This window comes from Borostomias antarcticus, assembly GCF_949987555.1.
Source record: "Borostomias antarcticus genome assembly, chromosome: 16".
NCBI classification, from domain to species: domain Eukaryota; kingdom Metazoa; phylum Chordata; class Actinopteri; order Stomiiformes; family Stomiidae; genus Borostomias; species Borostomias antarcticus.
In genome coordinates, this window is record NC_140249.1 from 21,386,888 (window position 1) to 21,406,887 (window position 20,000).

General features: G+C 45.1%; 1 protein-coding gene across 1 annotated transcript in view; it reads right to left on the reverse strand.

Moving 5' to 3' along the window:
• Positions 1-8,251: 8,251 nt before the first annotated feature.
• Positions 8,252-20,000, reverse strand: part of LOC311319669 (GRAM domain-containing protein 2A-like) — a 41,372-nt gene continuing 29,623 nt past the window's right edge. The window contains exons 6-12 of the mRNA XM_084451269.1: positions 19,353-19,451; positions 16,391-16,462; positions 15,705-15,767; positions 13,067-13,226; positions 11,374-11,467; positions 9,915-10,022; positions 8,252-9,718 (exon numbers count right to left, since the gene is read on the reverse strand). Of these exons, the coding sequence (XP_084307395.1) occupies positions 9,715-9,718; positions 9,915-10,022; positions 11,374-11,467; positions 13,067-13,226; positions 15,705-15,767; positions 16,391-16,462; positions 19,353-19,451 (600 nt within the window). The 3' untranslated portion in view covers positions 8,252-9,714. The remainder of the gene's footprint in view (positions 9,719-9,914; positions 10,023-11,373; positions 11,468-13,066; positions 13,227-15,704; positions 15,768-16,390; positions 16,463-19,352; positions 19,452-20,000) is intronic.

The following is a 20,000-nucleotide window of genomic DNA, read 5'->3' on the forward strand; positions in this document are numbered from 1 at the left end:
CTCTAATGTAAAACACATTTGAGTTCAGACCATGTGCTTGAGCTACAGTCAATGGCGAAACGCATGTGCTCAATTTAACATCCCCACACACATCACAGCGAAGTCTACGTAAACAAAGTTGGATCATACCAATCATTCTGTGACCGTTTTTGGACCTCGCATGCTTCTCATTCTCATGCGTTCCCCCGCCAAGACAAACTGAAGGAGCTTTTTTATTTATTTATATTTTTATTTAAATGTCCTTTGCCCCCATGAATGAACAGCCCCCCTATAAAATCAAACAGTTATGGTATGTTTCTGTTATGGCCAAGCTTAGGAAATGGAGTTGAAGCGAGCAGATCTGATTGGTTGGTTTCCACTCTGTGGACATAGGATCTAAACACAATTAGCCAGACTGTCCAAATACCCCTGGGGAAATATTTCATGTAGGCATCCATCCATACCTACAGGATGAGAAGAAGAATGAGGAGGACGAGGGGGGCATCTTTGCGCTAGATCTACATTAGGAAAATAAATACAGTGAAGACCGATGTTTAGCTTAGCACAGAGGTTTTAGCCCGCAATGTGGGAGATATCTTTCCTGGCCTTGGGGGTTCTAGCATATGTGTGTTCATCCAAGGAGTATGTAAGGAGGAGGGTAGTTAGGATGGATGGATAGCATGTTGGGATAGAAGCACAAGACATGGATGCTGAGCAGCGTTTGGGTTCATTGCAACCAATGCAGTCAGATGTTCAACAGATATACAGTAATAATATGAGCAACTGTTATGAGTAATGCGTTTTTGGATTGTTATGAGTAATGCTTGGATTGTATTTGTATTTGTTATGAGTAAAGCTTGGATTGTATTTTGTTTTTTCTTGTAAAGACTGACAAAACACCACATCATATTTTGCAATGAGGAGGAATCTCATCTTACACTACTTTCTTTCTCACTGCACATTTGAAACTGAGTCTACTTCCTTGCGTCACTACACACTTGTGGCAGCCATATTGGGGTATCAGGCAGTAACAACGGCAACAGGATTCTTTTGAGAAATAAACGTCTGGTTTACAATATTCTCCCTTTTAAATGAGTTTGAGGGCCCTGTGACACTGATATCAAACTAGATCACTTGGAAGCCAGTTTGGTTCGGGTTAAGGAAAGGCGGACATCAAATTCACACATTAACACTGTGCAGGTAGCTAGGCAGTGAACTGGCAATAAAAAAACACCTTCCAAGTCCCCTGGGATTTCTGGGAAAGAGAGTTTCTTCTGGGGGATGTGTCTGGTCTATTTCCTCAACACAGGTACAGTGAGCCATGAAGAGACTCTTTAACCATGTGTGGTCTTATCTGGGGCCTGGAAACCTTCCTCACTGTGTGACCTGACCAGAAAAAGCAGTCATTACGACAAAATGACGATTCACAGAACTGACCAAACTAACCAGTTTCTCATAATTATACAGTATACTCAGAACAGTGCAACTCACAAGACGTGTGTCACATAGTATGTAGTCATGCGTGAGAGAGGCATGTGTGACTCGACGTGCGTCACTCCACATACTATGTGACACACACTACTCGACAAACACTCAAGACAGAGACACTGAAATTATGTTATTCGTCATCCACCATTATGTCTGTGGAAGTCTCATCTCATTCATTCACACATACACATACACATAACACACACATGTAAGCATGCATGCGCACACGCACACACACACACACACATACATACACGCACACACACACGCACGCACACACACACACACACACACACACACACACACACACACACACACACATGTAAGCATGCATGCGCGCACATGCGCACGCACGCACACACACATGCACACAAACATACATACACATACACATACATACACACACACAAACACATACACACACACACACACACACACACACACACACACACACATTGACAGTCAGACTGAGGAGAGCAAAGGTCTGTGGAGGAACATTCCGGGGCAGGCGGGATGAGGCTCTAGGGAGCGCTACAGGCTCGGTCCAGACCTCCATCTGCTCCTCCGGAACATTCCTCCTCTCCCTGCACTGTCCTGTCTCTCCATCAGCCCTGGAACAGCACGTCCTCACATGGCTACCAGCACACACACACACACGCTCGCGCACACACACACACACACGCCCGCGCACACACACACACTCGCGTACACACACACACACAAATCAAAACAGCGTGACCATCATGTAGTCACTCAGACATCCACACGCTAGAAGACACCACCATCATGCTGTACCATCATATGTGGTGTGTGTGTGTGTGTGTGTGTGTGTGCGCGTGTGTGAGGGTGCATGTGTGTTGTTGTCACCACCATCATACTGTACCATATGTGGTGTGTGTGTGTGTGTGTGGTGTGTGTGTGTGCGTGTGTGTGCGCGTGTGCGAGGGTGCATGTGTGTTGTTGTCACCACCATCATACTGTACCATCATATGTGGTGTGTGTGTGTGTGTGTGTGCGCGCGCGTGTGCGAGGGTGCATGTGTGTTGTTGTCACCACCATCATACTGTACCATCATATGTGGTGTGTGTGTGTGTGTGCGTGTGTGCGTGTGTGGTGTATGCCTCTATGCCTGTTGAGGAGAGTTGGACTATAATATGATCCAGGTTTGCTGTGTTTTCACCAGAACCACGGGTCCACGGTGGACCGGACCGCTCCAGGGCCACACACTCACTGCACCAGAACAACGAGTCCACAGTGGACCGCTCCAGGGCCACACACTCACTGCACCAGAACCATGAGTCCACGGTGGACCGCTCCAGGGCCACACACTCACTGCACCAGAACCATGAGTTCTGTGCTGTTTCCTTGCTCTTCGTGGTTTCCTTTCACAGTGGTAATTAGTGAACTCAGCTGACCTGACCACTCCAGGCCTATGGAATCTAACCCTAGCCTAGACAGCGGTCAGTTGCAACCGCTATTGGTATCAAAGAAATGGAAAAGGCGGTTGGATACATTGGACACCCCTGTCCTACCCCCGCACCCCCCCCCCCAACTACGTACTACTGTACACGGGTGCCCTGCGTGTGCTTCTCTCTCGCCTCTGAACGCCCCCTCGTGCGTGAGAGAGAGGGGGTGAGAAAGTATCCCACACTTCAAATGATTTTTTGGTAAAACCGTAATCAGACAAGCTAGAAAAATCACAGCTGACCCCTCACGTCTCGCATGCAGAATACGAACTGCTCCCATCTGGCAGACGTTAGAGTTCCAGTTAAAAACAAGAAGCGATCCCTCAACAGATACAAAAACTCCTTCATTCCACTATCAGTCTCTTAAACTCCGACCATAAGCAGTGTTGATGTATTATGTATGAATGTATGAATGTACTTTAAACTTTGTTTGCACATGTTTGCACATGTCTATGCACTAATGTCTGTTTTGTCCTTGTTATGGCACCGTTTCACTGTATGTAGCAGCCTGCATGTCAGAGACAAATTTCCCTCGGGACAAATAAATGAATCTTGAATCTTGAACTGTAGTGAAGGAAGGAGAGGGAAGAGGAGGAAGAGGAGAGAGATGGAAGATGGGGAAAATGCCCTCGCATGCACGCAGAGATGAGGTGGCATCCAGCTACTCTCTCCGCAGGGCTGTAGGTGTCGGACGCCCAGAGGACCGCTCTGACAGCAGGGAGACAGGCTGGTGATGCAGCCCAAAACATCATCATTTGTCATCATCAGCAAGCGGACTTCAACTTTGACTGTGCAAATCTAGACTCATTTCTCACTGCCAGTGGAACGGAATGCCATTGCGTCTCTTTGGGGTGTGTGTGTGTGTGTGTGTGTGTGTGTGTATGTGTGTGTCTGTGTGTATTCACAGACAGACACACATATTCAATGTGTGTGTACGTGTTCATGTATGTGTGCGTGTGTGTGTGCATGCGTGTGCGTGTGTGTGCCAGGAAACCCTAGAAGGTCTTTGACATTAAACAAAACAATTGATCAAAGTGGAGAGGCAGAGCACACCCTGGTCTTCCTATGAAGGAAGGTCTGTCAGCAGCTCCCCATGCTTCATAATCACTCCTTACTCAAAGGTGTCAAGTTGCTTCGCTGGGCACTTGAGGTATCATCTCCCTCGCCTCTGAGAAAAATGACCTGTTGAATAGTTGTATGTCATGCAGATAAAGGTAGGTATTTTCGACTTTGACAGCAAAGGAGGATTTGAGAAAGCCCAGATCACGTAGTAAGATGGATGGATATCAAACATGTCGTCCCCTAATGAGGGCGAACATAGGTCTTCTGCTATCACCAAAACATACAGTATATACGGTTAAATAATAATTGCTTGACCCTGGGGTGAATGATAGCTGTATCCATAGTCAGATACTCATGCACTGTATGGATAATTGATAGTTATCGTGTCAGATATTGAGTTACTTGTCTTTAGCTTTTTTCACTCCAGAACTTTTCTATGTGTGTTTTAACTTTTTGAACAAAACGTACAGTACCATTGTGTTTGGGTTAGGTGGGGTGGGACCCAATGAAGCAGAACAGAGAAACAGGCAGCGCAGTTTCAGAGCTTTTACTTCCAAAAGTGACAGAACGCAAGTTCAGGCAAATGCATCTAACGCTGACAATGGACTGACAAGGAACAAAGGAAACGTGGTCTTAAATACACTGCAAAAACAATCAAGGAAGGAGCAGGCATGGAGACAAAACAAGAGGGACTGTAGGTGCAGACATTCAGACAGTCACCATGAAAAAACATGGAGGGATTCCAAACAAGACACCAACACAAGGGCAGAGGAAACTACAGTAGGAGGCAACAGGGAGCGATGCTGGGACAAGAAATGGGACTGGGCGGGAAACTGGAGAGGAACCGACTAGGGAACAGGAGGAGGGGGGACAAGGACTAGAACTAGGGTCTGGGGACTAGAGAGGGGGACATACTGAGACAGGGACTGGGCTGGAACTGGGTAGCTGGGAACTCAATGGGTAGTGTAGGAGCTAGGAGCACTAGAAGGGACCAGCAGGGCTAGAGGGACTAGGACTAGGGGCACTAGAACTAGGGGACTAGGGGGACTAGAGCTGGGAGCACAAACAAAGCACATGGAAGACAGGACAGCGAACACAAGACGATACACATTAATAACATCAACATATCACTGTAACAAGGAATAACATACGGGGGGGATGACGGGGTGAGTGGTGTGACAGGGCTGCAGCAGGCCAGTACAACTCTGCAGAGCCATGAGTTCCTTCACTACAGCCTGCGGGGCGTGCAGGGGCAGATAGTCACTCAGAGCAGAGGCAGGGGCGAGAGGGGGGGGCTTAGAGTCCAGGGGCAAGGATCCAGGTCGGGAGCAGGGGGGACCAGGGCGGAAACGCCAAGGACCATTACACCATTGGCTGTTATCCATATCTGCATTAGCTATTATGACATAAGGTGAAGGTTAACATTAGCGCGTGAGGTGGAGACCAGACCACCAGATGTACATGTATGTTTCATTAAACACGTGGGAACTTACTTGTGGGCCGTGTGTACATGACATGACAAACAAGTCTTATCAGAGCACTATCAAGGTTTGTCCAGCACACAGCTTTGACTTGTTACAGTAGGCTATGTTGGTGTACAGTAGGCCTACTTCAAACAACATGTACTCACTAATAGGGCTGGGTTTAAAAAATCGATTAATCGATTCTGAATCAAATGATTCAGAATCGATTCATGAATCCCAAAATCGATCTTTTATTTAATGAATAAATGAATAAATTAAGGAATGAATAGTTAATTAATTCATTCAATGATTCATTAATTCATTCATTTTTGGAAATCAGTATCGATACCAGCCCTAGTATTGATGTGTTGCATAACTTGGCAGTCATGTAATTAAGGTTACAGCTCAAAAAAATGGTTTTAGTAACACTAACCGAATATTGAATCGAATCGAATCGAATTTAATCGTGATAATCGATTCTGAACCTTGTGAATCGAAATCGAATCGATTCTTGAAATTCGAATCGATACCCAGCCCTACTCACTAAGTCACCACTAGGCAAGGTGCTTAACATTCAAACCTCTCAAGCAACCCTGACATTCATAGAGTAGCCTAGGCTACTCTTCAGATTGGTGGTAGTGAACCTTGGCTTGGACAGAACAGAAATGCAGGTAGGCCTACTGTAGACTACCCAAACTTTTCAGCCTGCAACCCCCCAAAATAACGGTGCCAGAGATTCGTGACCCCCCCACTATTATACCAGCGGTGGTTGAAGCATGCAAACGTTCACACGCACTAATAAGCCTAGGCTATTCAATTAGGGGCATAACAACGAAACAACGAAAGAATACAATGCAAATTGGTTGGCTGATTACTTTAAAAAAAATCTGCATTGTATTATTTTTTAATTGAAATTTTAAAAAAATACTATCATAACAATTATGGTTAAAATAGGCTGTTTTTAATAGTTTTTAAATTGTATTTAACACATTCTGGAAATAGGCTATTTTGAATCGTTTAAATGATCTTGTGACTTTGGGAAGCACTGGACCGCAGCACAGCAGGCTGATGTTTTTTACATCTTGTTCTTTTCCAATAATAACATCATCTTTATTGTAGATGGCTGCTGTTACCCAACTACGGTAAGTGATATGTACGGTAAGGTCTTTATTTTCAGTTGTGTGGTTGCAAAACTACTGTATGATACTGTATTACTTTACTAAATACTTTCTCCTGTTTGGATGGAAATATATCATGACCTTGCCTAATGGAAGCTCAGTTGAAGTGGCCTCGCGCTGGGGATCGTATTCCATGTGCTTCAGCGCCCCCTGGTGATCATGGGAGTCTTCACATCCTGGATGTACAGTAGAATTACAGAATTGCAGCTTTTGGGGAGTAAGTGCAGTTTGTCAGCGCACACACTGGCGCATTACCCCAAAACAGATTGCTACACTTACGGTATTATCATGGGTCTGCAGAAGTCCACAGCAAGTAGAGCTGTACTGGCCCTCAAAATAAAACACAGCAGATAGGAACCACAGGACTGCTAATAACTACGTCTAGACTTACCGCTGAACTTTCCATAAGCCCATAATCATAACCATCTACATCAACTAGATCTACTTAGTTTGATTTCTGGCACTGTTTTTCCATAATATATGGGCAGGGAGCTACTAGATTGTATTTCCATTGGGTATGCAATGTATTGAAACCGATAGTCAGACCCCTGCCCCCCCCCCCCTCCCATTTTGTCAGTGTCTCTCTCAATGTGCAGTCTGTGGATCACTGGTGTTAGCAAAACCTTACCATCCACCCCCAGCTGAGAGTACTGTTCACATGGAAGACAGGACATACATGTGTGTGTGTGTGGGGGGGGGGGGGTAATCCAATAGTCCCACAAATCTGGCTCCTTTGCTGTGAAAAAATAAACGTACAGTAGGGTCCAGCCTTGGCTCGCTCAGACACGGTCTGTCTATAGAAATCCAAACATGGATGATTATGGATAAAGACAGCGATGGTTTTTTGTTGAAGAGCAAATACACTAGATTGTCCTCCTTTTGGACTTCCTCAAACATGTCTTTTCTATAGTATAATATGGTATATGATACCTGTATATATGATAGTGAGTATGACAGTTATCACTTTCCTATTTCCAATGTAACTCAGATAACACCGGATAGGTTGTCCCATCTTTCACATACGACACCTGTCACGTTTGTTTACATTACATTACAGTCGCTGACGCTTTTATCCAAAGTGACTTACAATAATTGCATTTAATTTTGGAAAAGTAACTGTACTTCTACTTGGCAGTGCATCATCTTTCTAAAACACGTGACTAAGAGCATAATCTAGTGCTGAAGGCAAAGTGCAAGACTAGCAACCTAAAAATACATTAGGTGCTGTAATGTCATAATAAACCTGCTGTGGTCACATTCCAACACTGTATGAAGGCTGTATCCGTTTATGAACACACTTCAAGAATGGATATCATCTTCTGTCAAAGATAATTGTCACCTTAAACACTACGCATTCTTTCTAAACTAAAAACATAGTCATACAGTCTTTCAAAACTTAAAATAACTGTCAATCCACGCACGTCAGTACTGCATTCTCAGGCCAGGAGAACAGACCTAGCGACACACTGTCGATGTTCCTGCTGGCTGCTTCCAGGTCTGTTCTCAGACAGACGGTATCCGTTTACAAGAGGTCAAAGGTCAAAGGAGGGGCTCGGGAAATGAAGGCTGTTTATTAGTCTCTGCTGTCTTACAGTCACGCCATAATACTCCAGCAAACATCAATATCATACATCCATAATTCCACCCCCCACTTTTTTCTTTTGACTAAAAAAAACTACAGCATGCCTTTCTGATCCAAGTACAAAATTACACACAAATAAATACACATAGACTTGGCTAAAAACGACACAACACGTTTCTCATGCCTTACTGTAGCTCCTGATGACAGTTTAAGGGTGTGCCCGCCTCCAGTTTAGTAGTCAAAGTGGAGCCCATTTCTCTTTTCAAGACAGATGGATTACATACTGTACATACAGTTCCTATGTAATTCTCCTAGATCTATTTTTCTTTTAAACCTCTGAAATGCATGATTAGATTTCAAGTACTGTACTATTATTACACACACCCACTGGCGCTGCTGCAACAACATTCATTGTCAACCTGGCATGCTTGCTTTTTCCACTATTTGTCTTGCGAAGCTCTCTTCCATTCATTCATTCATTCATTCATTCATTCATTCATTCATTCATTCATTCTCTTCCATTCATGTGTCATTCACCGTAGCTTTACGGTCTAGTCACTTCTAGTTTTACATGCAGCCGTCACTGTCATCTACATAGAGGCGACTCTGCCGTGATGACATAAATGTTGAATACACACACACACACACACACACACACACACACACACACACACACACACACACATACACACACAGAGCCTCAGCATCAAACGTCTTTTGTGCTCCAACAACATCTAACACACACAGTACCATTGTTTTCGATTTGCATGACAAGACACCGTAGTCCTCTCATAATAATCTTCATTGCAATGTCTCTCATTCTTAATTTGTGTTCCAGGAACACACAAGTCTCATCGACGCGTCCAGTAAACATGGCCGTTGTGGACGACCGTGGGAAATGGTTGACCAGGTCATGGTGACTTCCTGATTGGAATCCTTATTGTCAGTCTCATGTAGACACTACAGTAAGTGAAGTGTACTCAAAAACACTACTCCAAGTGCACTACTACGAGTGAGAAATGCTAGCTCTAGACTCTGAAATCCTGGACACGGAAGAGTCAGGAAAGTCAAAAAGGGGGTTGTCAGCGGTCCTTGGCATCCAAGTGAATCGAGGCCGTTCAAATCAACGTCCAGGGAATATGGCACGGCCCCACTGACCCCTATAGTCCACAGTCCTCTACTCAGGAATCCTCTTTTTCATATTTCTTCAATCTTAGTTTCCTTGTCCTAGGAGGAGTAAGTCTATTGTCTCTAGTCTGGGGTAATGGAGAGATGGTTTCTTGGCTCAGTGGCACCCCCTGCTGGGGCCCCTAAGTAATTTTTTTTCTCCGTTTGTCTCATGGTCTTTACAGGGGAGAAACAGCAGGGCACTTCTCCACACCTACATGGTGCAATGTAGAGGGAACAAATCAGTAGATTCCATTGCCCAAAATGCCACGAGACCTCTGACTGACAGGCCATCCATCCAATGGGGAAGCCGCGCGCACAGCAGGGGGTTACCTGGGAGGAGACAAACATGCAATGTTGGCATGGCGACCACAATTGCATCTTGAAAGTTCAGCAGTTTTTATGGATGGTGAAAGAGCAGGGGGAGGGACTGTGAGAGAGAGGGAGAGAGAGAGAGAGAGAGAGAGAGAAGGAGAGAGAGAGAGAGAGAGAGAGAGAGAGAGTGTGTGTGTATGTGTGTTCTATTCACCTCTCTCGCATGGGAAGTCTGGGGTGTGTGTTGAGGAAGGACAGCTGCTGCTCCAGGCTACACACACGGAAGGCCAGGTAACAGGAGGACAGGATGAGCAGAATGATCCTGAGAGAGAGAGAGAGAGAGAGAGAGAGAGAGAGAGAGAGTGAGAGAGACACCACAGGGGAGTGTGAGTATAAACCCTGGCTTTGAATCAATCAATATGTATCACTTGGTAAGCCTGACAAAAATACTCTGGTACTAGCCTACAGCTCCTTTCTACCTCCAGGCCATGACCAAGCCCTACACCCCTGCCCGACCCCTACGCCCCTGCCCGACCCCTACGCCCCTGCCCGACCCCTACGCCCCTGCCCGACCCCTACGCTCTGCTATCTCGAGGCGATGGGTTGACCCCTGTAGTCGATCAACCCGGTCACGGCTCTTTTCTGTCGTGGGCCTGCAGTGGTGGAATGAACTACCCACTGATGTCAGGACAGCAGAGTCGCTGCCCATCTTTCACCGCAGGCTGAAAACTACCCCAACCCTTCCTTTTAAGCACCTATTGTATTTGTATTTAGCTATTGCACTTTGACATCAGCACTAGATTATGCTCTTAGTCACTTGCGCTTGTGAGTTGTGGTGTGTTAAATGCTTTGGATAAATCACTGTAATGTATACAAAGACAGGACAATAGTTGAAGTGAGTGTGAAAGCTCTTTTCAGTCAGCGCTACTGTATATTGTAAACAAAGCTCCTAAACGGCAATCCCAACTATGACCAGCAGGTGGCAGTATAGCAACAACTGCTATTGTAAGACGGGCTTCTTGTGTGTGATGCACTGTATGTATATGAAGCATGTGTGTGATGTATGTATGACGTGCTAAGTGAGATTATGTCTGTATAGAACTGTACTGCTGCTTCTACTGTATAGAGAGGAACCTAGTCCACTCATCCATACACAGCAGCCTATGTGTGCTGTGATGCTATGTTTCTGTGGAGCAGTATTGAAGTAAGACTGCATTTATATAGCGCTTTTCCACCTTAGCAGCACTCAAAGCACTTTACAATGGCCGCTCATTCACCCATTCACACACACATTCACACACCAATGGCGGTAGCTGCCATGCAAGGTGCTAACCTGCTCATTGGGAGCAATTTGGGGTTAGGTGTCTTGCTCAAGGACACTTCGACATGTGGACAGTCGGAGCTGGGATTCGAACCGCTAACCCTTCGATCACTGAACGACCCGCTCTACCAACTGAGCTACAGCCGCCTCTTAGGATTATCTCTCCTAAGATAAGTATATAGGAAAGTACATCAGGTGAGGTGCTATGTCGCTATGTAACTGTTCCACGGCCTCTGAGCTGGTCAGGAAATCCGTTCCACCACATCCTACTCAGACTGTGTGAGAGATCCAGTATGTGAGATGCTATCATCTTTTTATAGAGCTGTGCTAAAGCCCGAACCTCCCTACTCACAGCAGGATGAAGAACTTGAGCAGCTGGTACTCCATGTGGCCCAGTTCTGGTACCGGCTCCGACAGCAGGATCTTCTCCGTCTCCAGGCCACGATCTGGACATAGTACGCGCAACAGAGCAGAACGAGTTAGCGTTAGCATCCATGGGGTGGCTAAAGGCTAACAGAGTCCAGGGACACAGGTTGAACAAAGACACGGTGAGACTGGAGAGATTCCCTCACAGCTGATTAGGATTGCACAGATCACCAGATGTTGTACGAACAAAAGTGTCTTAAAGAATTATGAAATCTCTTTTGATATTCCATCCGCTCAGGCTTTGGCCTAGTTACTGTCGGTAACAATTACACTCTCGCTTTGTTTGAAATGAATTTGACAGTTGGATGCAAGGAGACGCTTAGTAAGCATTGTTTGAACTGGAGTCAGCGTTTCCCCACAGCCCAGAAGGCAATGCTCAATATAATAATTTGACAACTGCAAAGCAATGCTCTCAGCAGTCTAGCAAGATTTCAAGGAATTTATCAAAATAAAAAGTGAGAGAATGCCAAAAGGACATCTGAGGTCTTAGACTAAAGAGTGAACACAGGCCAGCTGAGGTCAGAGAGCTGTTAGGCAAACTATGTGGCTGGCTGCATGTACTTCCTGGTGAGGAACTGTCTATCACCTGGGTTATTATTGCCCTACAGCCCAAGTTATCAGCCGGATAGTAAACAGTGTGTGACTCCTGGCCTGGAGGGTGACAGTATTGACTGGCTATATCAGGCACTTGGCAAATTCTTTGTGTGGGCTGGGTTGTAAGGAGAGATATCAGCCAGACGCGTCTTTTAAATCGAACACGGATAATCGAATCAGAGCCGAGAGCATCATTTGCGTAAATAAAAACCCTACAGTAACACTTTTACTGAGCTAGCTTAATAACATAGAGTAGACTTCTACAGAGATGGGTCTATTCTGTGAGGTATGAACTGTGGGAACAAGGCAAGTGTCTGTGTGGTGTGTGTTTGTGTGTGTGTGTGTGTGTGTGTGTTGACAGGGTGATGGATGACTGTACAAAGGTTCAGTTCCCCGTGTTGTAGATGTTGTCTCTAATCACTTGTCAAGCATGAGATTACCGCTGCCCACAGTCGTAGCCTAACCCCAACATGGGGATGGAAAATTCGGACTCCCTCGGAGCTCAGCTCACAGCTCCTACAGATCACAGCTCAACTTGAAAGTGAACATGACAGTCTATAAAGTCCCAATGGCCCTGTTAGAAAAGAGGCTTGTTACCTGTTCACGCCAGAAGTGAATTTCTCTGTGCTGATAACCAAGCAACTCTACTCCTCTGCGCTTTAATCACACACATTCGCTCTGGGAAAAAATAAGACCAGACGGCCATTTTGGCGCTGAAGGGTGCGAGCCGGCCGAGAAGCCCTGCGACGCGGCCGGTGTGAGCAGCCTCATTGGTCAACGTGGCCGCCGAAAGGAAACCGGCCGCGCTTCGCGGCGCTTCACCGCGCTTTCGCGTTCAACCTGAACCCAGCGTTCGAGCCGAGACGAGGCTCTGCTCAACATTCGCTGTGTTCTTTGATTTCCCTAACTATTCCAACCCATCCATCTTCTGAGCCTGTGACTGACCGACGTCCACCTGGACCAGTGAGCAGTGAGCGGGTCAGACCGGAGGGAGTTGCCGACTGACCGGTGGGGGCGGGGCCTACCCATGAGCGGAGCCTCGGTGTCGAAGGGCGTGTCCACGGCGCTCAGGCTGCTGGTGGAGTTGCCCAGGAGGTCGGGCAGGGAGGCGGAGACGGAGGGGATGGACGGCTTCCTCCTCCACTTCAACACCGGCGGGAAGTCGCTGGCCACGGGGAACTCGTCCTGAACGAGGGATGGAGAGGAGGAGAGAGGGAGGGAGAGGGGAAGGAAAGGAGGGGAGATGGAGAGAGTAAATGAGATAAATGAAAGAGAAGAGCAGACTGAGTGGACGGTAAAGGTGATGGGGCGGCTGCGGTGCAGCGACGCCTCATTAGAATCTAAATTGACCAACGAGGATTGTAGAAATGATTTGCAGTACAGTTTGAATTGAAGGTCAGTATGCAACGGTTGTATTTACTGACGTTTTGAGTAAATCTGTATCATTCTCCCATGACTCTGTTGTTTCTGCAGGAGTAAACAACTCCGTGGAATACTTTGGGGATAAGTGAGTAATACTAGTTGGCCTGATTCGAGTTGCCAGTCTGTTAAGCTCCTTAACCCATGACGTAAACACTGCCGACGGCTCAACGATAGTGCAAAACCACCCTTAGTGGCAGTCCAAATATCTGGTTTCCATGGGGACTATTTCAAACTGCTAGAGAATGAAGAACAAGGAAGGCATGCTTGAATAGTTATGGTAATACATTTTGCAACATTGGGCCTCATTCACCAACTATTCCTATGAAGCATTTTCATCGTAAAAACCACAGTTTCCACGAAGATTATGGTATTCAACAAAGTTTTCTCATTTGGGATTTGTTAGCCTGGCTACAGTGTATGTGTAGACCTATTTTAGACCAAGCACTAAATACATACAACGAAGAAACATCTGTAAATAAATACCTGTAAATAAATAGCAAAAATATGTACCAAAGTCCTTGTAGTCTAGCACACAAGAAGTGATTTCAATATTGCATCTAAGCTTATCTCTCAAAGCTCAGGGTCATTTTGTCTATGTGTATGTAGACCTGCTTTCAACTGAGCACTAAATATTTTTTTACAATGCATTTATATCTGCAAATATGAAAAAAATTCACCAGAGAAGACTATAGGCTACTTGATTATTTATTTATTTCAGCAGGTGTGTTCTCTTTTCCTGATACAACGTTCGCTGTATGGGTAATAGCATCCCATGCCTTGTTTTTTTAACGTTGCCCTATATGCACTAATGACGCTACTAAATATGACAGCTCGTTGGCTGGTCACCATCTGCAGCAGTACCTATTGGAGTTCATTCTAGGTTTGGAGGCTGATGCTCCACAGTCTTTAGCATTTCGCCCGGCCATTCAAAATTCAAGATCCTTGGTTATATCCATCATACAGTACAAATATAATAAGAGAAAAATTATTGGGTTCCAGCTCCTCAGCCTTGCAGCAACAACGGAATATAAAATACAAGTTGAAGTTCTCTCTCAACTTTCCTTCTCAATTCTTGTGACCCTGTGCACACAGAGGTGTAGTGTCATGCCCTTATATGGGGCTGGCGGGGCGTTTACCTATGCTAATTCAGGAGTACTTTCAATTCACCAATAATGGAATTTATCATTCTGCAGTGTGAGCAAATTCAACTCGTCAGGAATGGTATAGCGTCTAAGCATCAGCTGCCCACCGGGCCCCGGGGTTCACACCCTTAATTTCGTCGTGAGGATCCACCGCTCTACAGTGACCCCATCTGGTGTGACGGTCTTGAGAGAGACAGGTAGCTGGTAGTCAGGGTCTTGAGAGAGACAGGTAGCTGGTAGTCAGGGTCTTGAGAGAGACAGTTAGCTGGTAGTCAGGGTCTTGAGAGAGACAGGTAGCTGGTAGTCAGGGTCTTGAGAGAGACAGGTAGCTGGTAGTCAGGGTCTTGAGAGAGACAGGTAGCTGGTAGTCAGGGTCTTGAGAGAGACAGGTAGCTGGTAGTCAGGGTCTTGAGAGAGACAGGTAGCTGGTAGTCAGGGTCTTGAGAGAGACAGGTAGCTGGTAGTCAAGGTCTTGAGAGAGACAGGTAGCTGGTAGTCAGGGTCTTGAGAGAGACAGGTAGCTGGTAGTCAGGTAGCTGCTCTCTCTTCTGAATCACCGACCGCGGGGTCGTGTGACAGACGGTCCACAGCAGAGACAGGGGACAGTAGGTCGGCTGTGATTGGCTACCAAATTGGGTGAAAAATGGGAAAAAATCTGAAATAAATATATTTAAAAAAGACAAGGGGAACAAGATATCGGTGAATAAGGCCCAATGAAGGGGTTGTAGATGGGGATTATCGTCCTAGTGCCATCAGTCGTAATTAATTATTATAACCCGATTATAATGGTGTTCTATTATTCTCAGACAGCATATTCTAATGTTAACTCCTTACCCTGACCCCACATACACTTCCAGTACAAAGATAAAGGGTGCTGTATATGACATCAGGCTATCGTAATACGGTCATTGGCAGCAAACAGAAGCAGCTGAATCTAGACTGTGTCAACAATGTTGTTTAAAAAGTGTGTGTTTGTGTGTGTGTACAGTATGCGTATGTATGCAAGCGTGTGTGTGTGTGTGTGTGTGTGTGTGTGCGCGTGCATGTGTACACAAGCGTGTGTGCTTGTGCACATGTGTGTGTGTGTGTTTAGGCTCACCATAGATAAGGAGCTGGGCTCCTCCAGGAACTGCTTCAGGCTTAGACTCTTCTTCCCGTTCACCTGTAGAGGTAAGAGTCAGTTATGCACTTTTTGTGTTGTTTATGTGTGTGGGTGTGTCAGCATGTCACATTATGTTACACACAACCGAGGTAGGACAAACAGTAGTATGCATCCAGAGGATGTCTCTACCATTCATAGAACCTAGTCCGTTAGATGGAACTAGTAGAATCCATCCAGAGGATCCTATCATTCATTAAAGGTGCAGTATGCAGTTTGTTATTTCCTGTTTTTTTAAAGATTTTGGAAAATGCAACCGACAAAATCCCCGCCCGTCCCCTGAGGCCTCCCTCCAAAGCCCCTCCTCCAATCTGGGGGAAAACAAATGACACTCGCTAGGCAGGTAGGTTGACAGGCAGGTGAGCCATCCAATCATTTCAAACTGGCAATGACTGGACACACTAATTACAGTCCTGCGACTTCCACAGATTATGAATTTATTTAATTTTAGCGTCAGAGCACTTTATTTATTGCTTGATGTCAGGATGTATTGAGAATTGAAAAGTGCTTCCGAGACAAACTGCATACTGCACCTTTAAGAGAACGTAGACCATTGGGTGGAACAGTAGCATCCCTCCAGAGGATCGTATCTTTCATTCATAGAACCTAGTCCTTTAGGAGGTTACCTGGAGGTGAGTGCAGATCCTCCTGAGAACATCGTACACACTGTCTCTGGACAGCAGGGACACAAAAACATACTGCAAAGAGAGAATAACACAGCATGAAGACAAGTCCACTATATTGACCAGCGACACTGTAAACATATTTTGCATGTAAATAGATGACTTATGTACCGAAAAAAAAAGTGAGTCGTAAAGGTGTCTTATAATCCCATATGGGATGGGCCGACAGTAGGCATGACACTTAAATAAAAAATTAATTAATTAATTAATTAATTCATTCATTCATAAGGCTAGTTTGTGAATACAACTTCTTTTTTTTTTTACTTCACCGACAGGCCTTTTGCTAACATATTGTTTAACACATTTATCTCTTAAAATCTATCTTAAAACATGGTTCTTATCTTCCCACTCAGCATCCACATCTTATCCAAGACAACATCAAAATGTCAGCCAAGAATTTTAACCGTCGTCACCAAAACCATAAAACCCAATAAAGTTGGCTGAGTGAGACACACTTTGCCATCACCACCGTCAGGAATAGAAAGCAGAGTAGAAAAAAAAGGTTCTGCACACAAGTATCATTTATTAGCCAAGCTTTCGGTCTATGACCTTCATCGGGGCATACATTTTTTCGTTGTGAGTGTGGTGATTTTTTGCTACTAAGAACAGAAAGCAGACAACATTTCACAGGTTTCAAACCATCTGTATCTTTAAAACAAAGTACCGTTGGTGAGAAGACAAAACAAGATGTGACGATGTAACGGCTAGCGGTGACATAATCTCCCCAGGAGAGCTAAGGGCATACTGTATCAGTAGGGCATACTGTATCAGTAGGGCATATTGTATCAGTAGGGCATACTGTATCAGTAGGGCATATTGTATCAGTAGGGCATATTGTATCAGTAGGGCATATTGTATCAGTAGGGCATATTGTATCAGTAGGGCATATTGTATCAGTAGGGCATAGTGTATCAGTAGGGCATATTGTATCAGTAGGGCATATTGTATCAGTAGGGCATATTGTATCAGTAGGGCATAGTGTATCAGTAGGGCATAGTGTATCAGTAGGGCATATTGTATCAGTAGGGCATATTGTATCAGTAGGGCATAGTGTATCAGTAGGGCATATTGTATCAGTAGGGCATATTGTATCAGTAGGGCATAGTGTATCAGTAGGGCATATTGTATCAGTAGGGCATATTGTATCAGTAGGGCATATTGTATCAGTAGGGCATAGTGTATCAGTAGGGCATATTGTATCAGTAGGGCATATTGTATCAGTAGGGCATAGTGTATCAGTAGGGCATACTGTATCAGTAGAATGATCATGGAAGCCACCTTTGGACCGACAAACCCTGCTGTATGTTTCCACCTCCGTAAGGGCTGTGCAGTGTATGGATTTGTGCCAATGACACATGGCTTATAGAGGCTCAGATAGTTTCTAAGTGGAGCTTTTTAGCTGCCAGCTCTGGGAACCTTTTTTGGTTGCCAAGCAACATTGCTGTCGTTTTATTGGGCAGTCTGTTAGGAACTTCAGACTGGAGCCTCATCCTTCAATGTCTAAACTCTTCATTGGCTTCGACCGGTGACGCAGTCGCAGGGTGAGAGCTTACGTATGTTCTCAGGCGTGTGCTCGTTCCTTACTTACTTAGCAGGATCATGCAATAACTACCAGACCGATTTTCCGAAAACTCGGTGGAGGGGTGTAGGATGGGCCAGCTTAGAACCCGTTAAATTTTGGAGCGGTCCCAAATCACTGGGCGGATACATGAATTGTTTTTGAGGTATTCTGCTGGGTTTACCATACTGCCTGGTGGCTGAGTGGTTTACCATACTGCCCGGTGGCTGAGTGGTTTACCATACTGCCCGGTGGCTGAGTGGTTTACCATACTGCCCGGTGGCTGAGTGGTTTACCATACTGCCCGGTGGCTGAGTGGTTTACCATACTGCCCGGTGGCTGAGTGGTTTACCATACTGCCCGGTGGCTGAGTGGTTTACCATACTGCCCGGTGGCTGAGTGGTTTACCATACTGCCCGGTGGCTGAGTGGTTTACCATACTGCCCGGTGGCTGAGTGGTTAGGATACCAAACGTATTAGTCCGGTGTTGTGTTCCGATGAGAGTTCAAATCCTGGCCAAAATGTAACGTTTTTATTTTATTTCATTTTTTTAGAACATTAGCTCTTTTTTAGAATTAGGACAATTCAACTTTAGATAGATAGAGATCAACTTTATTTATTTGCTGTTTTCGTAAAGAATATTATCTTATCTTGCTATGCATTTAAAACAAAATAATATAGATCTAGTTGTTGGAGCACTACACTTTGATGGACATCAACACCACTACCAGTTATGCCACCAAAACGCTTACTCTTCCATGGTGCACGTGGGTGATATTCAAACTGAGGAGTAAGTTTCCATTTCAACTCAGTTACAGAACACGAACAAAATGCTTTCATGGGCGGAGCCATGTGCTCTCTGAGCACCGGTTCTTTCAGAGCCCCAGATGGACCCTGTGGTAAGTTTACCTTTGGACACTCTGGGCAGTCAGGTACTGTTGCTTCATGAGATGTTCTGACTGACATTAACCCCCATTCTCTGTTCCCATGGACCCAAGGACATGCTGACTAGCCACATTCTGCTGGGGTCACTATCCCTGAACATTGGGATAACGCACTACTGCTGAGCTTCTCTGGGCTGAGGTCATGGATCAAATACTTCAGAGTATTTAAAAGTATTTAAGGATTGATTTGTTTGATTGGGACTCTTTAGTTGGTTTCATTACAGTATATGGGGAAAACTAAATCAATTATATTCAAATCCAAATCCGAAATACATTTGTGTTTTGTTTTTTTACCTATGTCTGCTACAGTGTAAGTGTGTGAACAAGGGACACATGCTGATTGGTCTGCTGGGCAGGTGGTCAGATGGTCAGCAGCGCTGTGTTGTGGTCAGTCGTGTCCTACCTTCTGGCTGGTGTCCGTGGTGATGGCCAGGCCGTTTGGCACCAGGCCCGCCGTCCGGTGTTTCTTCACCAGCCGGACCGACACCACTGGTATGGCCACCTGTAGGAACAGCACAGGTAACGCTCATGGTTGTGGTTATGGTTCAATAAGGTTATGGTTCAATAAAGTTATGGTTCACCTAGAATCTAAACAAAAGAGACACCTGAGAGAGAAAGGTTAACATCGTTAATCGTGACATAATTATCATCAAACCATACATGAGAAAATATATGTTACTTGATATTTCTATAACATTTTACATTGTTATTTCAAATTGAGAAATAGTAACACAGAGAACATAATTGTTCTGTCAGTACTGCATATTCAGTGTCCACAGGACTTATTATTAACTGTAGTTAAATTGTTTTTATTCAATAAAGACTTATGTGGAAGATTATCTTAGCTTTACAATGGCAAAAACAAACCTCAATTAAACATGGCACTTTGCAATGGGAACCTGCCAAAGCTATGAGTGATTATACAACGTTCTCCATGCTGCTCGCTCAACAGCCGGGGACTTTGTGCCAGACAGTCAAGAGAACAGGAGGGAGCTGACAGAGCCAGTCAAAACAAACAAAATGGGAGAAAAGAAACAGATCTGGACCGGAC